The 22,286-nt window shown below is 43.8% G+C and overlaps 1 protein-coding gene across 1 annotated transcript in view; it reads left to right on the top strand.

Moving 5' to 3' along the window:
- Positions 1-21,626, top strand: part of SLC8A3 (solute carrier family 8 member A3) — a 160,567-nt gene extending 138,941 nt beyond the window's left edge. Inside the window, exons 2-7 of the mRNA XM_007942332.2 lie at positions 1,371-1,477; positions 8,930-8,947; positions 13,059-13,183; positions 13,759-13,858; positions 18,153-18,428; positions 21,250-21,626. Of these exons, the coding sequence (XP_007940523.1) occupies positions 1,371-1,477; positions 8,930-8,947; positions 13,059-13,183; positions 13,759-13,858; positions 18,153-18,428; positions 21,250-21,626 (1,003 nt within the window). The remainder of the gene's footprint in view (positions 1-1,370; positions 1,478-8,929; positions 8,948-13,058; positions 13,184-13,758; positions 13,859-18,152; positions 18,429-21,249) is intronic.
- The last annotated feature ends 660 nt before the right edge of the window (positions 21,627-22,286 follow it).

Raw genomic sequence — 22,286 nt, 5'->3', positions numbered from 1 at the left:
GAGGATTTGGAGTCTGTTTTTGAAAATGGTAAGGTGGCAGGGGCAGGAGTGTATTAGTAACTGCTGTAGCCTTCACTTTAGGAAGACTGGAGCCACATTTGATTCTATGGGAGCAACATTGTGGACCATGGGAGCTCTGTATAGAGTGACCTGGGAAAGCTCAGAAGAGCAGAGAGATTGTTCCAAATCAGAATGGAAAGATATTCCTACTTTAGAAAAAAGGATAAAGGAAGGGTCTGAAGGTCTTAGTCTCCTTAACAAAGGGCAGGCATTAAGACACCAGAGTTGGAAAGGGTACATGTCCGTAGCAGCTGAACATGAGTTCCTTCTTTCCAATGCCCAGGGGAGACTCAGCCTCACATCCACCCCCTCCAGCAATGTTGCATTGCCTCCTGGGAGAAGCCTAAGTAAACATCTGGTCCTGAATGCCCCCTTGTTATGGCCCAGGCTTGGGAAGGGCTAGGCCCTCTTCTATTTTTCAAAGCCTCTCATTATATATACATATATGCAAAACGGTGTTATTAAAATAGTTTTTAAATGTTTACATTAACAAAATAATATTTTAACATAGAAATAGGATTGTTCTATTCACAAGGTAATAGTATGATTTATAAGCTGATTATAATCCAGAGCTCCCTAGAATTAATATGATACAGCCGGTATTTCCCTGGGATTGCAGAAGCTAGATCAGCAAGTGCATCCTGAGGAGTTTTTGAGGCCCACCCACTGTAAGGTACCTGACTGTGTAACCTGCATCACATGGCCTTCCTGACTCCTCTGTGATAGTCACTGCCATGGGGAAAGGAAGTTCGACTGTTTCCAGGTGACACTCCCATAGGCCAACTTGCAACCCCTCCCCTTTGTGCCCTTTCTATGTAATAAGTCTTTCAGATCAACATTAGACTTCAAAAGTCAAAAGATTCTCCCTTGCTCCCCAAACAAGAAGAATTGGGATTAAAAAAAAATTATGAGAGACCCTAATGCCTGACTATTTGTATGCATATTATCTCATGGCTCTCACAGCTGCCCTGCGATGGTGTAAGTAATAGTTGCCCAATTTGTATATCAGTTATTTGACCAAGGTCACAGGGAAGATCCAGGATTAGAAGCCAGAGCCTTTGACTGCAATGCCTGAACTCTTTCCTCGTCTTTGAGTAAAAACAAATCATGGAGCCACACATAGCCCCAGAGGAGCCCAGTGAGGCTGGAGAGGGGTCGGGGACAGCCACACCCCTCTGTGCCCACGAGTTGTTGGGCACACTTTCACCTTTCTGGATCTTTTCACTGTTTCCTTCTCTTCCTGTGTCTTCTCCTGGCTGGCTTGCCCTTAGTCTGCTCCCTGCTTATGATACTTATTTTTCCATTCACAGCAAAACAATTCACATCAAGGTAATTGATGATGAGGCGTATGAGAAACACAAGAATTACTTCATTGAGATGATGGGCCCCCGCATGGTGGATATGAGTTTTCAGAAAGGTGTAGTACCCTGTCCTCCACACTAACATTAACCTTCTGTTTCTTTCTTTCTCCCATCTATTTGTCTCTGGTTCTTCCTCTTTTCTCCCATCTCTCTGGTTTCCTTCCCCTTGTTTCCGCTCTTATTTATTTATCTTTTTGTTCTTTTTCTCTCTTTTCATCCTTCCATTTCCTCTCTCTGCTCCCTGATCTGTCCTAACACCCGCCAACCTGTCACATGGTACCAATAAGAGGGATGCATAGAGCCAATGGTAAATTCTATGGGATGAAGACATCGTTATAGAAGGAGAGAGAAAGAGAGACAGAGAGGCCAGTCAGAGCCCCGAGAGTATTGCATCTGAGGCTCCCTGCTTCTCCTGAGTGGCTTAGTATTCAGGAAAGAAAAAGACCGCATAGCACAGAAACAGGCAGGAGGGCAGTACTGGGAAACTGACCCCAGCTCTCAGCACAGATTTCCAGAGGCAGTTATTCTCAGGGCTAAACTCATAGTTCCTGAAAGTTGAGAATCATTGTATTTGAATTTTGGTACTTTCTATTTGTGCTTCATCCCACTCCCCAAAACAGAGTTTAGGAGATATCTCATGTACCACATCCCTGCTAGCAGGGCACAACTCTCTGCTGAACATTTATGGAGTTGGAAATACAGGTTTGAGTCCCAGGTCTGGTCAAAGACTTACCTGCCTTGCCCCCACTTTTGCCATTAAAAATGGTATCTAGATGTGGAGGCAGAGAGTAAGACTAGTGGGAAAGAGGAGTCTGACTTGGGCAGAGGCGTCCCCATGATGTCCACAGGACTTCTCAGAGTAGACAGAGCTTTCGCCTTCAACTAAATGACAAGTCAGAGAACTCCCCTCCAGGAGAGGCCATACTGTGAGAGGGGCAGTGTTCTTCCCTGGCCTACCCATCATTCGTGCTCCTTCAGGCCATTACCATGGTCGTGGGCACCCCATTCCCATTCCATTGTCTTTGCAGCAGGAAAATAAGCCAGGTTCACATCTCCTACTTAGTCCCAGAATCCCATATCCAGGGTCTGGAGAGAAAAATCCTGGTCAATGCTTCTTGACAGTCAGTGGGCTTTGTCTTTTATTCACTGACTAAAGCATGGAAAGATGACACAGAAAGGAAGGGAGGCCAAAAAATAACCAAAAATGTAGACGTAAAATGCACACATACCACATGCACACACATGTGCAAACCATGTACATAACAAGTCCTGTGCCCAGTAACCATCTTGACTCAGTCTACCACTTTACAGAGAGCAAAGCCAAGCACACTTTTGGAAGGTAAGAGGAAGATCATAGGATCTGAGCAGGCATTTAAGCTATCACTTCTGCTTCTTTGCCCCTTAGAGAGCAATTAGGGCACAGGCCAAAAAAGCATTCCTAAAATAGCGATCACAGCTCTCTAGTGGGACTTGCTGACCACCATTGTGTTCTGTGAAGTATCAGGAGAAGTCACACAGGGAGAGTCAGGCTTGGATAGCAGCTTCTCCCCATGGCGATGACCTGAGCCAGCTACGTGCCAGTCTTTGAAGAGAAGTGATTTTCAAGGAAACTTTCCTTGCCTGCATGATTTGGTTTTAAAAGACACTACGCTTTGTGAAGGCACCAATTGATAAGCAGAAACTTTCTCACCTTGTCCCTTAGACCCATAATAAATCAGCATTGAAGGAAGCCAGCCTTGGTACACAATGCCCCTATTTGATAAAACTCAAAAAGAGATTTTGAATTTGATACATGATTTGCTTCACATTTTTCCAGGGGTGCATCAGCTGCAAATATTAAAGGACACCTACATCGTATTGACAAATAATGCATATTTATTTTAGTTCCCACCACTGATGCCATAGGAGATAAAAGCAGACAGAGATAATAGAATTCTGCCTCTCTTTCTCTCTCTCTTTCTGGTTTCCCTTCTTCATAAATGCTTTTCTTTTAAAATTTTCTTTATTAGACTCATGTGAGGAGGGGATAGGGACAAAAGGAAGGGAAACAGACCCTGGGTCCTGTTGACCATATTTTCTGCTGTGGAAGTATCCTGGATCCTTCCAAGTTGACCAGTAGTTTACCCATTGCCCAAAGAAATGCCACTGCTACCATGTGACACCCAATGGAATGTGCTGCCCGACTCATTTCTTACTAACCATCAGCAGGATCTAAAAGGACTCCTCCCCACCATTGCCCACCCCCTTCTTCCTTCCTGCCCATTCCCTTCCTGTTCTCCCGGCTCCCTCCCTTTGCCCACCTTTCTTTGCCTCCTGGCTCCCTTTCCCTCTCATAAGAACAACTATGACCAAGGAGACAAGAAAAGTCAAGACCTTTTTTTTTTTTTTTTTTTTTAATGTAACAAGACAATCCACCATAGTCCTGTCGAAAGCCACTGTGGCAGGACAGGGATGCATGGGCCAAGAGTGACGGGGAATGGTTTTAAAGGCTGTGCTTCAGGTGACCAACCAACCGACCTACCCAGTCGACACACTCTCTCTCTTGTTGTCCCTACAGGAAAACCATAAGGGTTAAAATAGTAGATGAGGAGGAATACGAAAGGCAAGAGAATTTCTTCATTGCCCTTGGTGAACCGAAATGGATGGAACGTGGAATATCAGGTGTGAGATTCTTAAAAAAAAAAAAAAAAAAAAGCATAATAAGAAGACAGAAAAAAATTTAAGCAAACTGAAAACAGCAAGAAAAGAAAAAAGCAACTATATTTTTTATGCCCCCTTTTTCTTCCCTTCTCCTTTCTCCTTTTGACCAATGGATTTTTTTTATTATTATTATTATTTTCCCTCCTGTATTCTCGCTCTCAGCCTGTTTCGGTATCATCTCTGCCTTCTCAGCCTTAGCTTATTTTTCAGCCCTCCTTCCCCACCTCTGGGCAGCACTGCAGCCTCAACTCCTCATTACCCTAAACAGTTACTTCCTGTGTTTTGCTCCAATTATCCAGTCACCACTGTCCCCTGCACTCCCCCAACACATACTGTAACCTGTGAATCTGAAAACTCCTGGTGGGTGGGGAGGAGAAGGAAAAGAGAGGAACCTGCTGCGATGCATGTCTGTGCACCTCCCCTGCCTTTCCCTCCCAGCCCTTCACTCTCTAGCCTGGGTTGAATGTGGGTGGGTCTGGGCTGGGGGTTGGAGCACATGTTGCAATGATGCTTCCACAGTTTCTGCTGCATTCCCAGCCTTCACTGGCAGAGTGGCTCATTGGCCTCTCTGTCCTTTGTAGAGGTAAGTGTATTATCTGGTTCTTTCACAGTTGGGTAGACCATGGCATAGGAAAGTATATCAATTGTCAGAGGCCATGGCGTGGGCTAGTTTTTAAGATTGCATTTCTAACTCATGCCATCTAGAATCCTGAGCTATTTTGCCACGTCTTGGCATTTCACCCAGTCCCATTCTACCCTTCTTTCAACCCCCGAGTAGGGTGCCTTATTCAAGCTACTTTGGACTAATGCAACCTCTAAAGCAGAATATTGAGAGATTGCAAAAGGAAGGAAGAAATTTCAGGTAAGGATATCCCCCTAGCCAGTGGGCTTTGGAAAAGGATTGACATTGTGAAGGCCCCAAGTTTTGCTTTGTGGGTTTTCCAACAGGAGAAGAGACCCTAAACAGTCTTGTTGGTGCTGATCCTTGAGAGACACAGGTGTTGGACTGCTCACTGAAGCCTGCCTGTACTTGTTGTCTGCAAGTGAGCACATCACCCAGATCCCGAGATAACCCTCATCCCACACCAGAGACATGATTTGTTTGCTTCTTTTCCTCAGCACATGCATCTTTGAAGACCTACTAGAGTTTTATCTCCAAGGGGCCAATTGTGTTGCAATCAGGATAGATGTAAGGAAGAATTTCTTCCTTTCTAGAAAATGGTTGAAAGTTACTGCTTGGGAAATGTGCAAAGAATAGGTATGGGAATAAAAGAGTGTCCTCAGGAAATACCAACAGGAGGGCACTCACACCCCGTCTTCAGGGACATATGCTACTAGGAGCCTCGTGGAAAATGGAGCAGTGAATCCCACTTCTTTGTCAACAAGGAATGATTACTCTGCAACTACTTCATGTTCACATAACAAGGAGCAGCAGAAAGCCTTTTTCTCAAGGGTATCACTAAGAGATTCGGCAATTACACTTCCAGAGTCTCACCTACAGATTTTCTGCTCTGTCCCAGATGATTGGTCAGTTCTCATTGGCTGCTGGGAATTCTCTGCAGAGCAGATCAGTTCGGAGTCCTCACTGGTTTGGACACACCTGGGACTCTAAAGACAGAAGCCCTCTCCAACTTCCATTGCTCTTCTTCTCCATGACCACCTAATAAGATGTACCATCAACCTGACTCCCAAGGAGTTCTGGGAGAAAGAGAAGACTCCTAGTTCCATTGCTTCCCAAATTGTATTCCTGCAATCCTTTTGTTTCTGTCACCAAGAGTAGCCTTAAAAATTGTCTCAACAGCTGCCTTACCTCATTCCCACCTCCCTTGTGCATTTACTCTGCATCTTCATAATCGGTTGAATGCAACAGACACTCAAGACCGTTGTACGCCAACTTTGTCAATTTCCACAGTCCTGGGTGCTGAAGTGCAAATAAAAGCAACACAAATAATCATAGGGGGTATCTGGAAAGAAGACACTGGCTCCAGAGCAAAAGGAAAAGTAAAGGAGTCCATCTATGTCTTTATTCCACCAATAAGGAAGCTCCTCCTTTCTGCCTTCTCAACAAACCCCTATCAACAGCAAGACAGTGAGTGGCCTAAAATAAGCTGTGTGCTCTTCAGGATACCTGGGCAGAAGCAAATACCTATGACTGCTCCCACTTGAGGACACCTTTATTTTTGCATTGGATTCTTTGTCCAAGGAGGTGTCATCGAGTCCTTGGTAAAATTTAGACCTGGAGGCGCGAATGTGGTCAAGATACCAGGATGGAAGTTGCAATAGGAATTTGTCCTTTTTCTGGCTTCCTGTTCTATCATCAATGGAGCCGATTTTCAGTTTCTTTAGTTGTTCCCATATTTTGGCATTAGATCATAAGGTGAAAGGTCATAGGAGTTAATTATCTAGACTCAGAATCAAATGGAAGCCCATCCTGATTTCCAGAATCCCCTGATGTTCTCAGAGTGAGAGACAGTACAGGGGAAATTGCATTTCATTCTCACTGCTGTGTGGGAAAGCCTCAGACTTTCAGAATGGCACAGTCTCTATACAGTCAAAGTGACAATTGCATTTTAAGAAAAGAAAAAAAGAGCTGAATTTGGAATAGGAGATTCTAGACTTGGCAAACAAGACAGACTTCAGAGTTGAGGTTAAAAACTCTGGACAGCTGAGAGAGTCGGGGGAGGGGGGAAGGATGAAATAAGAAAGACAGCTGCCTTGGAGTGGAGTGAGACCTAGAGTCTAGAAGTGGACTTCTGAGAGCAACATTGAGCAGCAGAGTTAGGACTGTTGGAGCCTGAGGAGGACCATTGGAAGCCTCAGGTGGGAAAGGCAAGCTCTCTCCCTGAAGAATGAGGCCTGTGTGTTGCTCCTATTTCCACATGCACAGGCTTACCCTGACAAGCTGCCTGGATACTTCCAATTACTCATAGAGCCTCTGCTGTTTCCTGCTTGTCCCTGGAGTGTCTGAACAGGGATAAATGACTCCCACCTGACCCTGGCAATCAATACAGGGGAAAGTTCAGCTCCAGCTTCTCTCAGCAGCAACAACAGGAAAAATGTCCTCAAGGTATTGTGCCACTCAAAACCTGCATCTCACTGGTGCATCTATAACTGCCGAGTGCAAAGTCTGGATTCGTGGAGACAGTGACCAGAGCATGATGCAATTGCAGCTGAGTATAAGTCCTCTCTGCTCTAGGAATAAGCTGGGTGTTCTGAGTGTAAAGTCAGGGCAGCAGGGACCTTTGAGGAAGATCTTTCCCATGGGGCCTATTTGGGTACACTTGGAGGCCAGGAAGGCTCTTCCATGCAGACCCCTGGAAGAGCAGAATGAAGATGCCCTCTTGCTCACTATCTGTCTCAGTGAAGTGAGGAGATTCATTGATCCATTATCCTCCTCAGAAATCTAGATGGGAGATACCAGAAAAAGTCAATTCCTGTTCACTCTTGTTATATTCTGGATCCACATATGTCTTTAGTGGCTGTGTACATGAAGCTATGGGTCACAGACCTGAGTTACATTCCTAGAGAGTCTTGGAAGAAATCATTCATACAAACCCCACCTCCCTCAGCAATCTCCTCCAGTCACCACCTGGACTAGTAGTATATGGTAGCATGTTCCCAGACCTTTATCTGATAAAAGCAAAGAAATGAGGGCTGTGTAAGACACCACCAAAGTGATAATGTGGTGTGTCAAAAGAAATTTTGATTTTTTGATCTGGAAGCCCAAAAGTTTATTGGGAAGTATAAATTCATGGATTAGGGGGAAAGTGGGAGGGGAAGACAGCTTGCTCTTGGTACTTCTTAAAGTCAGCTATCCAGTGGATTTAGGGACCTTGCATTTGTCATCTCCTTTGTTTAACTTTCAGTTTCTCTGGTCCAGAATATCTGGACTCTGATTTATCCTGCCGAGTGCAAAGTCTGGATTCGTGGAGACAGTGTAACAAAATGCCATCCAGAGATGCAGCACCATGACATCTATGGAAAAGACAATTGCCAACACAGGCAGCAAAGAACAAATCTGTATTGAATACCTGCTAAGTGCAGGCACTTTGTTACACACTGGTGATACAAGAATCATATGAATTTATGGTCCCTGACCTCTAGGATCCATCTGTAAAAAGATAAACCATTAAAGGGAAAAAATCTGTAGGGCTTACCTTTATTGTAGGTCATGTTTTAAAGAAAGAAAGAAAATTTCTGTCCAACATAGTAGCTAGGAAGCCAATTGTGGCATGAAAGCCTTATGAGCACTGGACAGTTGACATGCTCTGACTGTGAGCTTAGAAATAGAAGGCATGGAACTGGGCACTCTTCCACTCTCGCACACCACCACCCAGTGCTCTGAGTTCCCATTCAAGCCCCAGGGTTATGTTCCCCACTGACAAAGTCAGCTTCTTGGTCAGGGTTGCAACTACATCGTTGTTATGGTAACTGGATTTTCACACCTTCTTACAGAATAGATGTATTAACCTGGTCTCCTAGAAGATCATAAATGCTCTACTCACCCGGTTCTCTGATCCCCAGTCCTCCATTCCTAGCCCTAGAGTTTCAGGGACGGTGTGGAGAAAGCTCTTGTAATTGCAGGGCCCTGGTGCATGGCAGCCACTCCAGCAATCCGTGCCTCTTGCTGCTGTACTGTGCATGCTCCAAATACTGCCTTTTGCATGTGGCTGCAGAGCTCTCAACTACTAAGCTCACTGCTTTCCTTATGCTTCCAGCAACCACAATGCCTGGGACACTTTTAAGATGGGACCTTAATGCTCTTTCCTTTTCTTTCTTCCTCTTGTCTGGTATCCATTTGCAAACAGCGCTCCTGTTGTCTCCAGGTAAGAGGTATCTAGCCCCTCTTTTCCACTTCATGCCAGTGCCATTATTTAGTTTAAGATCAACACCCTTCGATTGATGTAATAGGAACTGCAGGCTCAAGTTTACCTGACAAGTTCTTTTAAAGACTGGATTTTATTTCCCCACTTTTAAGTAATCATGAAAAAGTAGATGATTCCTTGAGCACCATTTCTTTTAATAGATGTGGTAAAGGCATAGATGGTCTTCTCTGGGACAAGGAATAAAAATTAAACTTATTAAAAAGATGGTGGATCACAGACTTCTCCTGAGTCTTAATTCATCCATCATCTCATGCTGTGGGGGGGAAAAGGGGTGAGAGTCAGAGCCAGAATCTCCTAATAGGATTGTGCTGGGATCTGGAATACTTTGATCCCAAGGGATCAAAGAGCTGCTGTGAGAACTTGAAAAGCAATTTTCAAAGAATCTGGAATTTTACTGATCATGGAGATCTTCCATCTTATCACAGCTAAGAACTAAATTGCTAGAATTTTGGTTCATTCATCATTGACCCTTGAAGTCACATGTGCCATGAACAGCAAGAAGAATTAGGATGGTATGGTGGTGGAGGAAGCAGTGTTCTGCCTGGTAATGGAAATTCTAGCAAATTTATTTTAAACAGATCTTCATGCAGAATCTAGATTCTGTGTAAGACACACACTACTTTGGCAGTGTACTTCCAAAAGTGGAATCCAATCATAAACAACATCCAACTTTGTGAGCAGACAGGAAATTGTTCCCAGCACGTCCAGTCACACTATAACAGAGTAGGCTATCCAATACTTTTCAATATGTTTTTTAAAAAAATCACTGCTGTCGAGTAGGATCCGACTCATAGTGACCCCTCCTTGGGTTTCCAAGATGGTATCACTACGGAAGTAGATTGCCCAACCTTCCTTCTGAGGAGTGAATGGTGGGTTTGAACTGCTAGCTTTCTGGTTAGCAGTCAAATGCCTTAGGCACCAAGCCACTAGAGCTCCTATATTTTAAACGAATGTCTTATTTTCCATCAAGTCTTTGAAAATAGAAAAATATTAAGGTCATTTAACAGACCAAGCATCTTATAGAGTTCATCGATATTCAGTCACCTACAGGCTACATCCTTGGTTTAAGGAGGGGAAGTATACATAGTAAGTACATTTTACCTCCTTGAAGCCTTAAATTTTAAAAATGTAGGTACCCCTGCATTCTTTGTTGGAAAAAAAAAATTAGTCCAGCTTCCTTGGCCCCTTGTTTCCCTTTTAAACCAACAGGAAAAGGGCTACCTGAAACTCCCTATATTCCACAGTTTTCCCCAGTGCTTTGATTTTGTAGCATTGAGTCTTCATTCTTCACTTCAGTCATCCTCTTGCCTGAGAAAGTATTTGGGTTTCTTTGTTTCAACTCTTACCTCCATCCTCCACCAACCACACACATATATATACCCACAATAAAGATTCTGATTTAACTTAAGCTTCTTTATACTTTACACTTTCACAAATACCAGTAGAAGCTAAAATGGAAATAGAGGGTGCGTTTTCCTAAATATTTCTGTCTGTGAACCTTTAATTCAGGAGCCCTTGATTAGGCATTAAATCCATTGGGCATCTCAGTCTTGTGGACAGATAAACATGAGGAGCAATGCCTGACGGTGAAAGATTGAGGGTACTTACACTCATCATGAGCAACACCACCAAGCTCAGGGTCTTTGAATGAGGATGCTGGCTGCCTTGTTCAACTGCTCCCTGAGGAGCATTCACAACAACCTGTTCTAGTCTGGCCTGGCAAGCTGTTTGTTCTTCCAATATTTGTTCAATCTCCCATCCTGTTAATTAGCTTATATTCTAATTTCTCTCTCTCTTGCATCCCGCCCCCGCACCCACACACATGCACACTTATTCCTATATCTGAGAGCTGAATATCTAGGTCACCCGAGATCACTTGTCATTTATTTTCTCTTATTCTGAAGAGTCAGATAAACTAGTGGCTGGTGTCACCATAGTCTTTTAGGTTGGACACTTATTGTTCTCTCAAAAAACTAACTTAATTTTAATTTAAAGGAATGATTACTATAAAAATAGAAAAGAGACAGAAATTATTGTCAAACCAAGACACTAAATCAGAGTTTCTTTAAAGGCATGTAAATCAATCAATTAATATATATATATATGAAATACCTCTGTGGGGCTGTGGGAGATCTAAAGTTACAGGAATGGTTATTTGTCAAAGAGATTTTTGCAGAAAGTTAGATGGAAAAGCTATGGACACAGAGGTGGACAGGTCAACAGGCAGATCAATATCCTGCTAGATGGATAGAGTACTAGAGTGATAGCTAGACAAGGGGTTAGACAGGTACATTTATATGTCACTGGGGAGCTCATTGCAGGGGTGAAGGGTTCTTGTGGCACATGTAAAGTGTGACATCGGGAACTGGGGAGGGAGGAATGAATAATGCTGTCATGGTGATGATGCCATTATGAGACGATGCCAAACCTGCAATGAGAGGATAAGAGTTCCTGTGCTTTGAAGGAATCTGAATTGCTTTTCCAAATGCTTTTTCTCAGAATGGCTTATAGTCTGCCTTTTAGGATACCTGGTGTCATAGCAAAACCACATGCACCCAGACTTATCTTCAGAATTAACTAATAAGACACTCCTATTCCATGGATTAAATGAAGCAAGTTGATAGAGAGTGTCTTCTGACTTGGAAGCATACAGAAGGCCATAGATCCTTGAGAAATAATTAATAATTTGTGAAAACAATCACCAGCACTAGAGGGAAGACAGCACCACGGACAGCTCCCAAGGATTTTGGAATTGTATTCTGTTTTGTGCCAGAAATACTGAGTAAAACAACCAGCTTGGGAATCCTCCACACATTCTCTTACTATCTTCATTCAGACCAACTGAGAAAAACCTTATGTTAAATATAAGTCTTTCCAGTGAATTCCTTCCCTTGCTATCTCAAGTGCCTCAGTCTCACTCCTCCTCTCACTCCACCAATTTCCTAGCTAGAGATAAAAGAAGATCTTCTTGGCCTCTGACTCATTTTGTCCTTGAGATTATCCAAGGAATAGAGAAATCCCCTGGGAGATTCACTGTGTGGAATGAAAGCTATTACAGAACTGAATAAAAGAATTAATTGTGTATGAGAACGTGGACTTGGATGGAAAGATGTTTAAATGAGCTCTGAAAGAAACAGACTGCCAAGAGCAATTTTCTAATCAAAAGGGAATAAAAAGATTCAATCTGTATTTCACTCTAATCCAGAAAGTATGTCTTCATGGTAAAGTGGTATTAAAATGGACTCACCAGCTAAAGTAGAAAATTCTGTAACTGTTCAACATGAGAAGGCACCACTAGGTAAATGAATCAAAGTGCTGAGGGACACAGGGAACGTCTCAAAAGAAAGGAAAGAAAGAACTTTATTGTGTTTTGTTTTTGAACAAATATTTGTGTTACAGAGGAAAAGTGCCTGATTCCTATAGAAATTCTGTGGGCCTTTCACTGGAGAGCCATGAAGTTTTTTGGGAATCCTTCCAAGTCTCTCATTGTGAGGATAATATTCACACGTATGAAATGCAGATATTTCTGGAAACATCCCTTCTTTTTCTCCTTCATAGATGGGATGATGCCAACAGTATTGGAAACAGATGTTAACATGAGTCAGTAGATACTCTCTTTGCATTAAATGTGCTGCTCTACTTCCTATCAAGAACTGTTATATTAAGTAGTTGAACAGGCAGTCAGGTTCAATGGTTCAAAATAGTTAAAGGTCAAGAGGTTTTACTATTGTTTCCAACTTCCCCAACATTACACCAAATGACTTGGGGATTTCATTTGGTGCTATTTATAAGAGGACCTTTGGGTCAAATTACCCACCTAAGTATAAAACAGGAACAGGAATGCTTATCCTAGACTTAAAGAAACTCTCTTATAGTTTGATGGTCATAAACATCTCAGCAGTTTATGAGAAGGGGCTCTAAAAAATACACAAAGTTCCCATTCCCAAGTGCTATTTGCTTTGTACCCACTGCCCACACCCAGTACCCTAAGCTGTAGTCTTCTTGGGAATGGAGAGTATGCTAAAGATAGTCTGATTTTGTTTTGTTGCAGAGGGGACAGACAGGAAGCTGACTGTGGAGGAAGAGGAGGCCAAGAGAATAGCAGAGATGGGAAAACCAATATTGGGTGAACATCCCAAACTAGAGGTCATCATTGAAGAGTCGTATGAGTTCAAGGTCAGGTCATCAGTGAGGTCTAATTAAAGAGTAGAGAAATGGGAAGGACACAGAGGAGTTTGGGTTTTGTTCCATTTTTGCCACTGAATATGTGAAGTTGAAACTGAACAAACCATTTACCTACCCTGGGCCTCAGTGTCATTTGTAACATGGAACAAATAGTGCTGACCATTTGTACCTCCTAGGAGTGTTGAAAAGAAAGACAATATGGAATATGGGACAAATGAGCTAGAAAGCCCCTAGCTGTATCATCACTTTTGTTTAAGTATATTTTTAAAGGAAAGATACTAAAATCCACTAGCACAGACAAGATTTATTGACATCATTATTATTATTCTCTGTTGTAATCCAAAGAATCCAATGTCCAAAATTAAAACCAAAGAAAAGGGAAATAGAAATATTGTATCATAAATTATTACCCAAGATCATTCCAAGCATAGCTTTCAGAACCTATGTGGGGGGCCCCTGGAATGTGGGACATCTTTTATTCCCATGAAGTCCAAGACTCCTCGATGGTTCTGAGCATTCTAACTCCTCATGGTTCCAAGTCTTTTTTTTTTTTTTATCCTTGGCAGAGTACAGTGGACAAACTAATCAAGAAGACAAATCTAGCCTTGGTTGTGGGAACCCATTCCTGGAGGGACCAGTTCATGGAGGCCATCACTGTCAGTGCAGGTAAGAATGGGCTCAAGATGGGTTCAGACTCTGCTGGGAGAAGCAGGCAACATCCAAGAAGGAGCAGCATAGTCCACATCAATAGGGAAGTGCTATTTTTGCAAAGCCCTATGTGTTCAGTTTTCCCAGATCTCGTCCTAGATGTTTACCTCTTCCACTGGGTCACCTTGAGAAAGAATCACAGGGTAACTAAAATAGTGTGGTTTTTATAGTTGGTGGCTACCTCTGGTTTCAAATTCTGGTTCTTCTGTATGAACTTGGACAAGTTATTTAACATCTCTGAGCCTCAGTGTCTTTATCCAAAACAGGGCTATTAGTGTCTTTCTCAGAAAGGCATTTTGTCAAACAGAATCTGGTACTTAATTTCTTAGTGCTGCTATGAAAGAACAGAAATTTATTTTCTCAGAGTTCAAGAAGGTAGAAATCCCAATTCAGGGCACCAGCTCTAAGGCTTCCTCTCGGTGGGCTCTGGGGAAAGGTACTTCTCTCAGCCTCTGTAACCCTGCTGTTTTTTAGTTCCTTAGTGGTCTCTGTGTGGCATCTGTCCTTCCCACATTTGTGCTTACTTCTCTCTGTATCTTATCTGCTCTTTTTATGGGACATACTTTACTCTACTATGGCTCCATTAACATAACAGAGAGAACCTTATTCTCCAATGGTATTACATCCACAGAAGTAGGGGTTAGGACTCCAACACATATTTGGGGTGGCGGGGACACACAGTTTACTCCATAACAGGTACCAAACAAGTACTCAGTAATTTCTGGTTTCCATCATTGCTTTCTCTTGTTCATTTATTTTCCCTTTTCTGTAAAATGGGGGATAATCCAGATTTAGAGCCTTAGGGATCAGGAGTTTGTAAATTGCTTGGCACTGACTCTCAGAAACCCCTTGCCTGGATGATTGCACACCTCTCCTTTGGCATGTGATAGGTCCCCTCTGTGGTGTCAACTTGCATGTTCAGGAACCCCGAAGGCACTACATATTTTTAGGAACGGAGATAGAAAGGCTTTCCCCACCACCAGCATTTCCTAACCATACTACTGACCCACCTTGTCCTGCCTCAGCAAAGTACAGAGAGTGCTACTGGCCTTTTCTTTTTCATGAGGTTTTGTTGTCATAGCAACCCACAGGGTCATATCCCTGAGGCCCTGGAACCAGAGCAAAAGTACAGCCAGGAAGAGAGGTTTGCTGCTGCTGCCCCTACTGATGCCCCAGTTTTCACACTGTCTGCTTTGGATCCTTCAGGCTTTCCCCTCTGCTGACCTTACTTTGCCCCTAAAACGCAATAAACAGAATGTAGGCCACATAATCTACCCTCTCCTTGTATAAACGAGGGAATTGAGGTTCAGAAGCGAGACGTTAATTTACCGCGGGGTAAACATTTTCTTCATGGCAAAGCTGGAGTTAGAATCCAAGTGTCCTGACTCTTACTCTTTGGAAACCCAGCTTCCACTGATGGTGCCCAAATATTACAGAGGTTGCCTTTGACAAGGCACCAGCAGGCCTCAGCATGCCCTCTCGCCCTGGACTGCTGACCAGGTAATTCTGCCCAACTTTCCTGCAAGGACTAGCAAAGCCCATTCCCACTCTGCCCCACGGGATATTTGGAGGATGACACTGGCTCTCTGGAGTGCTGCATGATCTAGAATGACAGCTGTCTCTCTGAGGGTTCAGAACCAAGGTGGATACTGCAGCAGACAGGTTGGAGAACCAGAGAGGAGCCCCACTGGTGCCCAGTAAAGAGAGGGCATGCAGAACCGGTCGTGCTTTTCCTCATCTAGGTAACCTGCTCCAGTTTCCTTTCTTTCCCACTGCCTGTCCCTCTAAACTCTTTCACCTTATTTCTTTTAAATTTTATTGTGATTATGTGTATATATGTGTGTGTGTGTGTGTGTGTTTGTATATATGACATAAAATTTGCCATTTTAACCATTGTTAAGTGTACAATTCAGTGACATTAATTACATTCATCATGTCGTGTAACCATCACCACTCCTATTTCCAAAACTTTTCATCGCCCCAAAGAGAAATGCAGTACCCCTTAAGCAACAACTTCCCTCCCCTCTCCCTCTAGCCCTTAGTAACCATTAATACGTTTTTGTCTCTATGCATTTGCCTATCCTCGTGATACAGTGGTTACGTGCTTAGCTGCTAGCTGAAAGGTCAGCAGCTCAAACCCACCAGCTGCTTCATGGGAGGAAGACGTAGCAGTCTGCTTCCATAAGGATTACAGCCTTGAAAACTCTACTGTGTCCTATAGGGTTGCTATAAACTGGAATCAAATCAACAGCATTTTTTTTTTTTTATGAGTTAAGGTGTTTCATGTAAGTGGGATGATACAATATTTGTACTTTTGTGTTTGATTTATTTTACTTATTATAATATTTCCAAGGTTCATCCCCATTGTAGCATGTATCAGAACGTTCTTTCTATTTATGGCTGAATAATATTGTAAGTCCAAAAAGGGCATGGGGAAGCATCTTTAGACCTCCTCTAACTTCACGAAGGGAAAAGAGAATCACTATCAGTACCAACAGCCCAGGGCTGATTCCTATGAGGCAGAAGGCAGACATGCCACCACCCTCCAACCTTTTTACCAGTTCTGGTACTATGATCCCTCCCACTGCACTCTACTTCTCTGCTGGGTTATATAATTCCTTGCAATGGCCACACAGAACTCAACACACAATACTCACAATTACGGGGTTTATTAGGGAAGTAACAGGTTACCATTTAGGTTCAGAGACACTCAGGATATAATTCGTCAGTCAGAATAGCCTCCACTTGGCTATGCTGCCAGGCACACCTCTCTTTGACCCTTGGCCTCTCCACTAGGCCTCTGTCCTGCTCAGGTGAGTGTTACAAAGCTCTTTTAACTCTGCCAGTAGGTGCACCCTACTCCTCCAGCCAGCCCCCTGTCCAACGGCAATCGGCTTTCTCATTCTTTGGGCCGGTAAGCCCGCTGTTCTGTCTCCTGCTGGTATCCTGGTTCTGCTGCCTCTTCTGCCATCATTTCAGCACTGGTATCTCGGGTCCAAGGATCCACTCCACTCCCAGCTCTTCTCTGTTTTCATGGCAGTGAGATCCCCCTTTCCACTTCTAGGATGGCTCATCTTAAGCCTAGCAAGATAGCAAAACTGCCCATTTCTCACTTTAGGGTTCCATACGCCTTATTCCCATGGTTCCACACCACAAGTGTGCCACGTACCTTAATTTACATTATTAACAAGTTTGGGTACCAGTCCCTTTGGTCGGCCACAAGCGCCTCACGTTTACATAGTTATACCCAGGCGCCTGGTGGGAATCACAAAGACCGTGGCTAGAAGAGCCATATAAAATAATTCCCTGCACTGCAGTATGCCTTGACCACATTTTGTTTATCTGCTCATCTGCTGATGGACATTTGGGTGGTTTCCACCTTTTGGCTGTTACAAATAATGCCACAGTGAAATTGGTGTACATGTACATGTTTGAGTCCCTACTTCCAAGGCTTTTGGGTATATATTTAGGAGTTTCTCAGGAGTCTTGCTGAGTCATATGGTAATTCTATGCTGTACTTTTTGAGGAACCACTGAACTGTGTAATGTGGCTGTACCATGTTATATTTCCACCAATGATGGATGAATGTTCCAGTTTTTCCACATCCTCACAACACTTGATATCTTCCATTTTAAAAATAATAACCATAAGGCATCTGACTGCTAACCAGAAGGCTGGTGATTCAAACCTACCATCCACTCCTCAGAAGGAAGATCGGGCAATCTACTTCTGTAGAGATACTGCCTTGGAAACCCAAGGAGGGGTCGCTATGAGTCAAATCGACTTGAAGCAAGTGAGTTTGGTTTTTTTGGAGTGGGTGTGAAGTGGTCTGATGACAAATGACCTTAAGTATCTCTTCATGTGTTTATTGACCATTCGTATATCTTTTTTTAAGAAATGTCTGTTCACGCTGTATGCTCATATTTTAATTGTGTTATCTTTTTGTTGTTGAGTTGTAGGAACTATTTCCCACCCTATCTCTTAATCTTTCTTTTTTCTTCCATTTTCTGTCTTTTATCCCCCACTCTCCCTTGATGCCCTGAATTCAAATTGACTGAGGAGGCCAATCCAGCTCACTTCCCATTCCCAACTATTTTCTGGTTTCCACACCCTGTGCCTCACCAGCTGCCCAGAAGAAAGCTGGAGTTCCCTTCCAGCTGATGATGCCTGTCATGTGGGTTGGACGTGACGATTCTCGGGAATGAGGGTCTGAGCTTGTTGCCCTTTTCTGGGCCTGTTTGTCTTCCTCCAGCAGGGGACGAAGATGAGGATGAATCAGGCGAGGAGAGACTGCCATCTTGCTTTGACTACGTCATGCATTTCCTGACGGTCTTCTGGAAGGTGCTGTTTGCCTGCGTGCCCCCCACGGAGTACTGCCACGGCTGGGCCTGCTTTGTCGTCTCCATCCTCATCATCGGCATGCTCACCGCCATAATTGGGGACCTGGCTTCCCACTTCGGCTGCACCATCGGCCTCAAGGACTCTGTCACAGCTGTAGTCTTTGTGGCGTTTGGCACCTCTGTGCCAGGTGAGAGTGAGGAGTGTCAGGCTTATAAAGAGGATGTTATCTGGTTCATGTGACCTCTGCACTTTGCCATCTCAGATCTGAACTTAACAAAACCTATGCCTTTAAAGTGCACAACAGTCCATCAAAGGGATTCATGATAATATTAATAATGATAGCCAACACTTGCTGATTATTTTTGATGTGCCAAACACTATTTATACTAAGCAATTTACATATGATATCCCATGTAATTCTCACTAAAACCCTATTAAATAGGGACAGCTATTATACCCATTTGATTGTGAGGAAACTGAGACCCACAGAAGTGGCCCATTTCAAAACCTCTACATTATATGAATAGGCCAGAAATAGTGGAATTCAAAAAATATACCTATTGTTCTCCCTCCTTTTCCCACTGGCTATCAGTCTTTGAGACACCGAAGATTAGATTGCTTGAAGATGTCATAAAAGAAGTGCACACCAAAATTCTTGGCCTCCTCTGCCTTGGAAGGGTACCTGTGAGTACGGAGTGTCTCCCAGCAGAATAGAAGCTTAGCGACCTCTTATCCTTCCATATGATGTATTACATATTCTGTTCTTTTCTCTTATAAACACTCAGAGTCAAGCAGGAGTGGGCATTCATTTACTCACTTATTAGACAAATATTGATTAAGCACCTCTTATGCCTGATACAAATTGTGCTAACTGTTGAGGACAAGATGAGAGGCTGACCGACCTGCTTTCCTCTCCACATGGAGTTTATAATCTAATGGAGGAGACTCCACTCAAGCACTATAGTTAAAATGATCTTGATCAGTTTTATGAAGAAAAATCTGAGGTGCTAGGCAGGTGTAGCACAGACAGTCCTGGGCTAGTCTACGGTCAGGAATGACTTCCAAGGGAAGTTACATGTAAGGCCTGAGACAAGCAGGAGTTAACAGGTGAATAAGATCTGCAGAGCCCAGGTCCCTTACTCAGCTTACTCGGGGTCCTCTGCATCCTGAATTCCTGCCAGGAACTGGCTTCCCAACTGCCCTGGGAAGCAAAAAAAGGGCATCCTCATGGGGAGGTTAGGCTGAATCTCGTTAGACAAGACTCATGCAACCTGCACCAAGAGAAATCTATTCTGTTCCAAGAAAACCTTTCCTTCTGGAGAGTAACTGAACCTATATCATCTCCTATTAGGAAAACTTCTTTCTAAAATCTCAGCACAAATCAGGGGGATTATTTGAATAATAGTGATGCAGGAGGCTTGGCTGTCACTGAATGCATTGGGTAGTAGGATGGTAGATGGGTGAACTGGAGAAGGTTTTGCAGAGTTGATGACCTGTGATCTCTGCTCTGCAAGCCTTTTGGAAACTGAACTATTAAAGAGAATGAGTGATTGGGGAAAAGGGGCTGACACGGGGAGAAATAGCAGAGGATCAGAGGCAAAGAAGCAAGTCATAGGCAAGGAGGGGAAGAGTTTTCCTTGGGAAAGCTGAGAAATTGGCAACAATGAGGCCAGCCAGGACATGCTAGGCAGGGAAGTAACTTAGGGACACTTCCAGGTCCTTGCACTTGGTCCAGAGATTAGCTGACAGCACTAGGGGCTTTAGGAAGGTCTCTTATGGACCACTCAGCTGGTTTAAAGGCTCTGAATAAAGTTCTTTGGATATAGGGTAATGGTATGGAAAGAGCTTTTACATGAGATTGTAGAGCCAAGTCTCTTGTTTACTTTCTATGTGACCTTGGGTATATGTCTTGGCCCTTATAATCTTTACCTATAAAATAAAAAGATAGGCTAGATGTTCCCAATGGTCTTTCAGTACCTACAATTTGTGCCAACATCTAAAGTCAAACATCCTGCAAGGCTGTGTGATCCATATGAGAATAGCAAAGGCAGAGCCTGCCTTCCTTGAGTACATAGCCCACCTTGTGAAAGATCCTGGGCCCCAGCATACCCGCTGTCCCCATAAATCCAGAACCTAGTACAGTATTGATCAGTCACAATCTGTGATACACAAGTGAATGCCCTGTATGGCAGTTACCATCCGGTATCTTCCCAGGGTGTCAAGGCTCCCACTGGAGATATTTCGGGCTAGTAAACTCCCTTACTGAGAAAATAGTCAAAGAGGAATGTTAAGCCTACTAGAGTAACTTATCAGAACCAGACACGCCCTTAGGAATCTTCTAGTCTCCTGCAGATGAGAAACCAGAAGCCCAAACACTCAAGTGCTAGCCCCCAAGCCTTGGCCTCTCATTCCTGGTCTCTATCAGGACTTTGAAGTAGTTTGAGCCAACAAAGAGAAACCAGGAGAGACTGGAATTTGCAAGATGTGGGTGCCTGGATCAATAACTGGAATGGGAAAAATTATAGATCAAAGCCCTGGAATGAAAGACTTCGAAGACGCGTAGTGAGCCCTTTCAGGAGGCTAATGCAAGAGATTGGAATATTGCCAGGACTGTGGAGAGCAACACACATTCAAAGTGGCATGGTTGGCCACCATCTTTGAGTGGGACATTGCTGTTTCCAACTGCCAGGCAAGAGATTTGGTTGCTATGCAACATGCATGGTGCTCTTGCTTTCTAAGAGGGAGATTAAGTTTCCAGCAGGACATCTAGTTGTGATTTTCCATTCAGGTTTTGGTTCCAGGCACTCACATTTTGCAAATTCCACTCTGTTCCAGTGTCACTTCCTCAACCATGACTGAACTGGGGAGAACCCTTTGAAGCCCTAGTCTACCCATTGGCCCAAGCTGCTTCTTGAACATACTCAAGGATAGGTCCTTCCTGGGCCTACCTCACCTCTCCCCATCTCTCAGCCTCACGCCAGCTCCCGTTTGTCTCTGCCCTTTTCCAGATACGTTTGCCAGCAAAGCAGCTGCCATCCAGGATGTGTATGCAGATGCCTCCATTGGCAACGTCACAGGCAGCAATGCTGTCAACGTGTTCCTGGGCATTGGTCTGGCCTGGTCCGTGGCCGCCATCTACTGGGCCCTGCAGGGACAGGAGTTCCACGTGTCGGCTGGCACACTGGCCTTCTCTGTAACCCTCTTCACCATCTTTGCATTTGTCTGCATCAGTGTGCTCTTGTACCGGAGGCGACCTCACCTGGGTGGGGAGCTTGGTGGCCCTCGTGGCTGCAAGCTGGCCACGACTTGGCTCTTTGTGAGCCTGTGGCTCCTCTATATACTCTTTGCCACGCTGGAGGCCTATTGCTACATCAAGGGGTTCTGAGCCACAGAACAAAGGCTCGAAGAGGGCAGGCCTAGGACTTCTCCTAAGAGAAGGGCACCTCCCCACCAGTGACCTCTCCAGGGTGAGCAGCCTGAAGAGGCAGCATCAGGACCCACGCCCCGGAGCTTCACTCGACCTAGGCCCTGGCAGTGAACTGAAAGGGCAAAGTCTTAATCAAGCAAACAGAATGGAGGAAACACCCACTTTACAAAGTATTTAATGAAGTACAAACCAACAACAGCAACAAATCCACCTCCACCCTATCTTTCCACCCATGTCCCCAGCTCATAGCAAAGGTCAGATTGCCCATCCAACTCATTACATCACTCCTCTCTCACTCAGCTGATGAGGTGTAGAAATGAGGCATGGCCATGTGGCTGGTTTGGGGTTCTCTTTGTTTTGTAATCATTATTATGTATGTTTTCATTTTACATCAGGTTTTGCTTATTGTTGGTTGTTTTTTTATTTTTTTATTTTTATTTTTTTTAGCTTTGTTTTGTTTTGTCTTGTCTTTTCTTTCTGAAGTTAATGACAAAGGCGGCATGGAAGAAGTCAAGGTCTGAGCCAATGGATAAAGGCAGGATGTTTCAGACACATACCCTTTCACTCTCTTGGGTAACAGCTGTCTCTTGACTCCATTAAGGTCCTGTTCCCATGTCT

The sequence above is a fragment of the Orycteropus afer genome, unplaced genomic scaffold (genome assembly GCF_000298275.1).
Source record: "Orycteropus afer afer isolate SDZICR_OR568_19922 unplaced genomic scaffold, OryAfe1.0 scaffold00088, whole genome shotgun sequence".
In the NCBI taxonomy this organism is placed as follows: domain Eukaryota; kingdom Metazoa; phylum Chordata; class Mammalia; order Tubulidentata; family Orycteropodidae; genus Orycteropus; species Orycteropus afer.
Note: the sequence above shows the minus strand (reverse complement) of the source record. Positions and strands in the feature narration are given on the sequence as shown.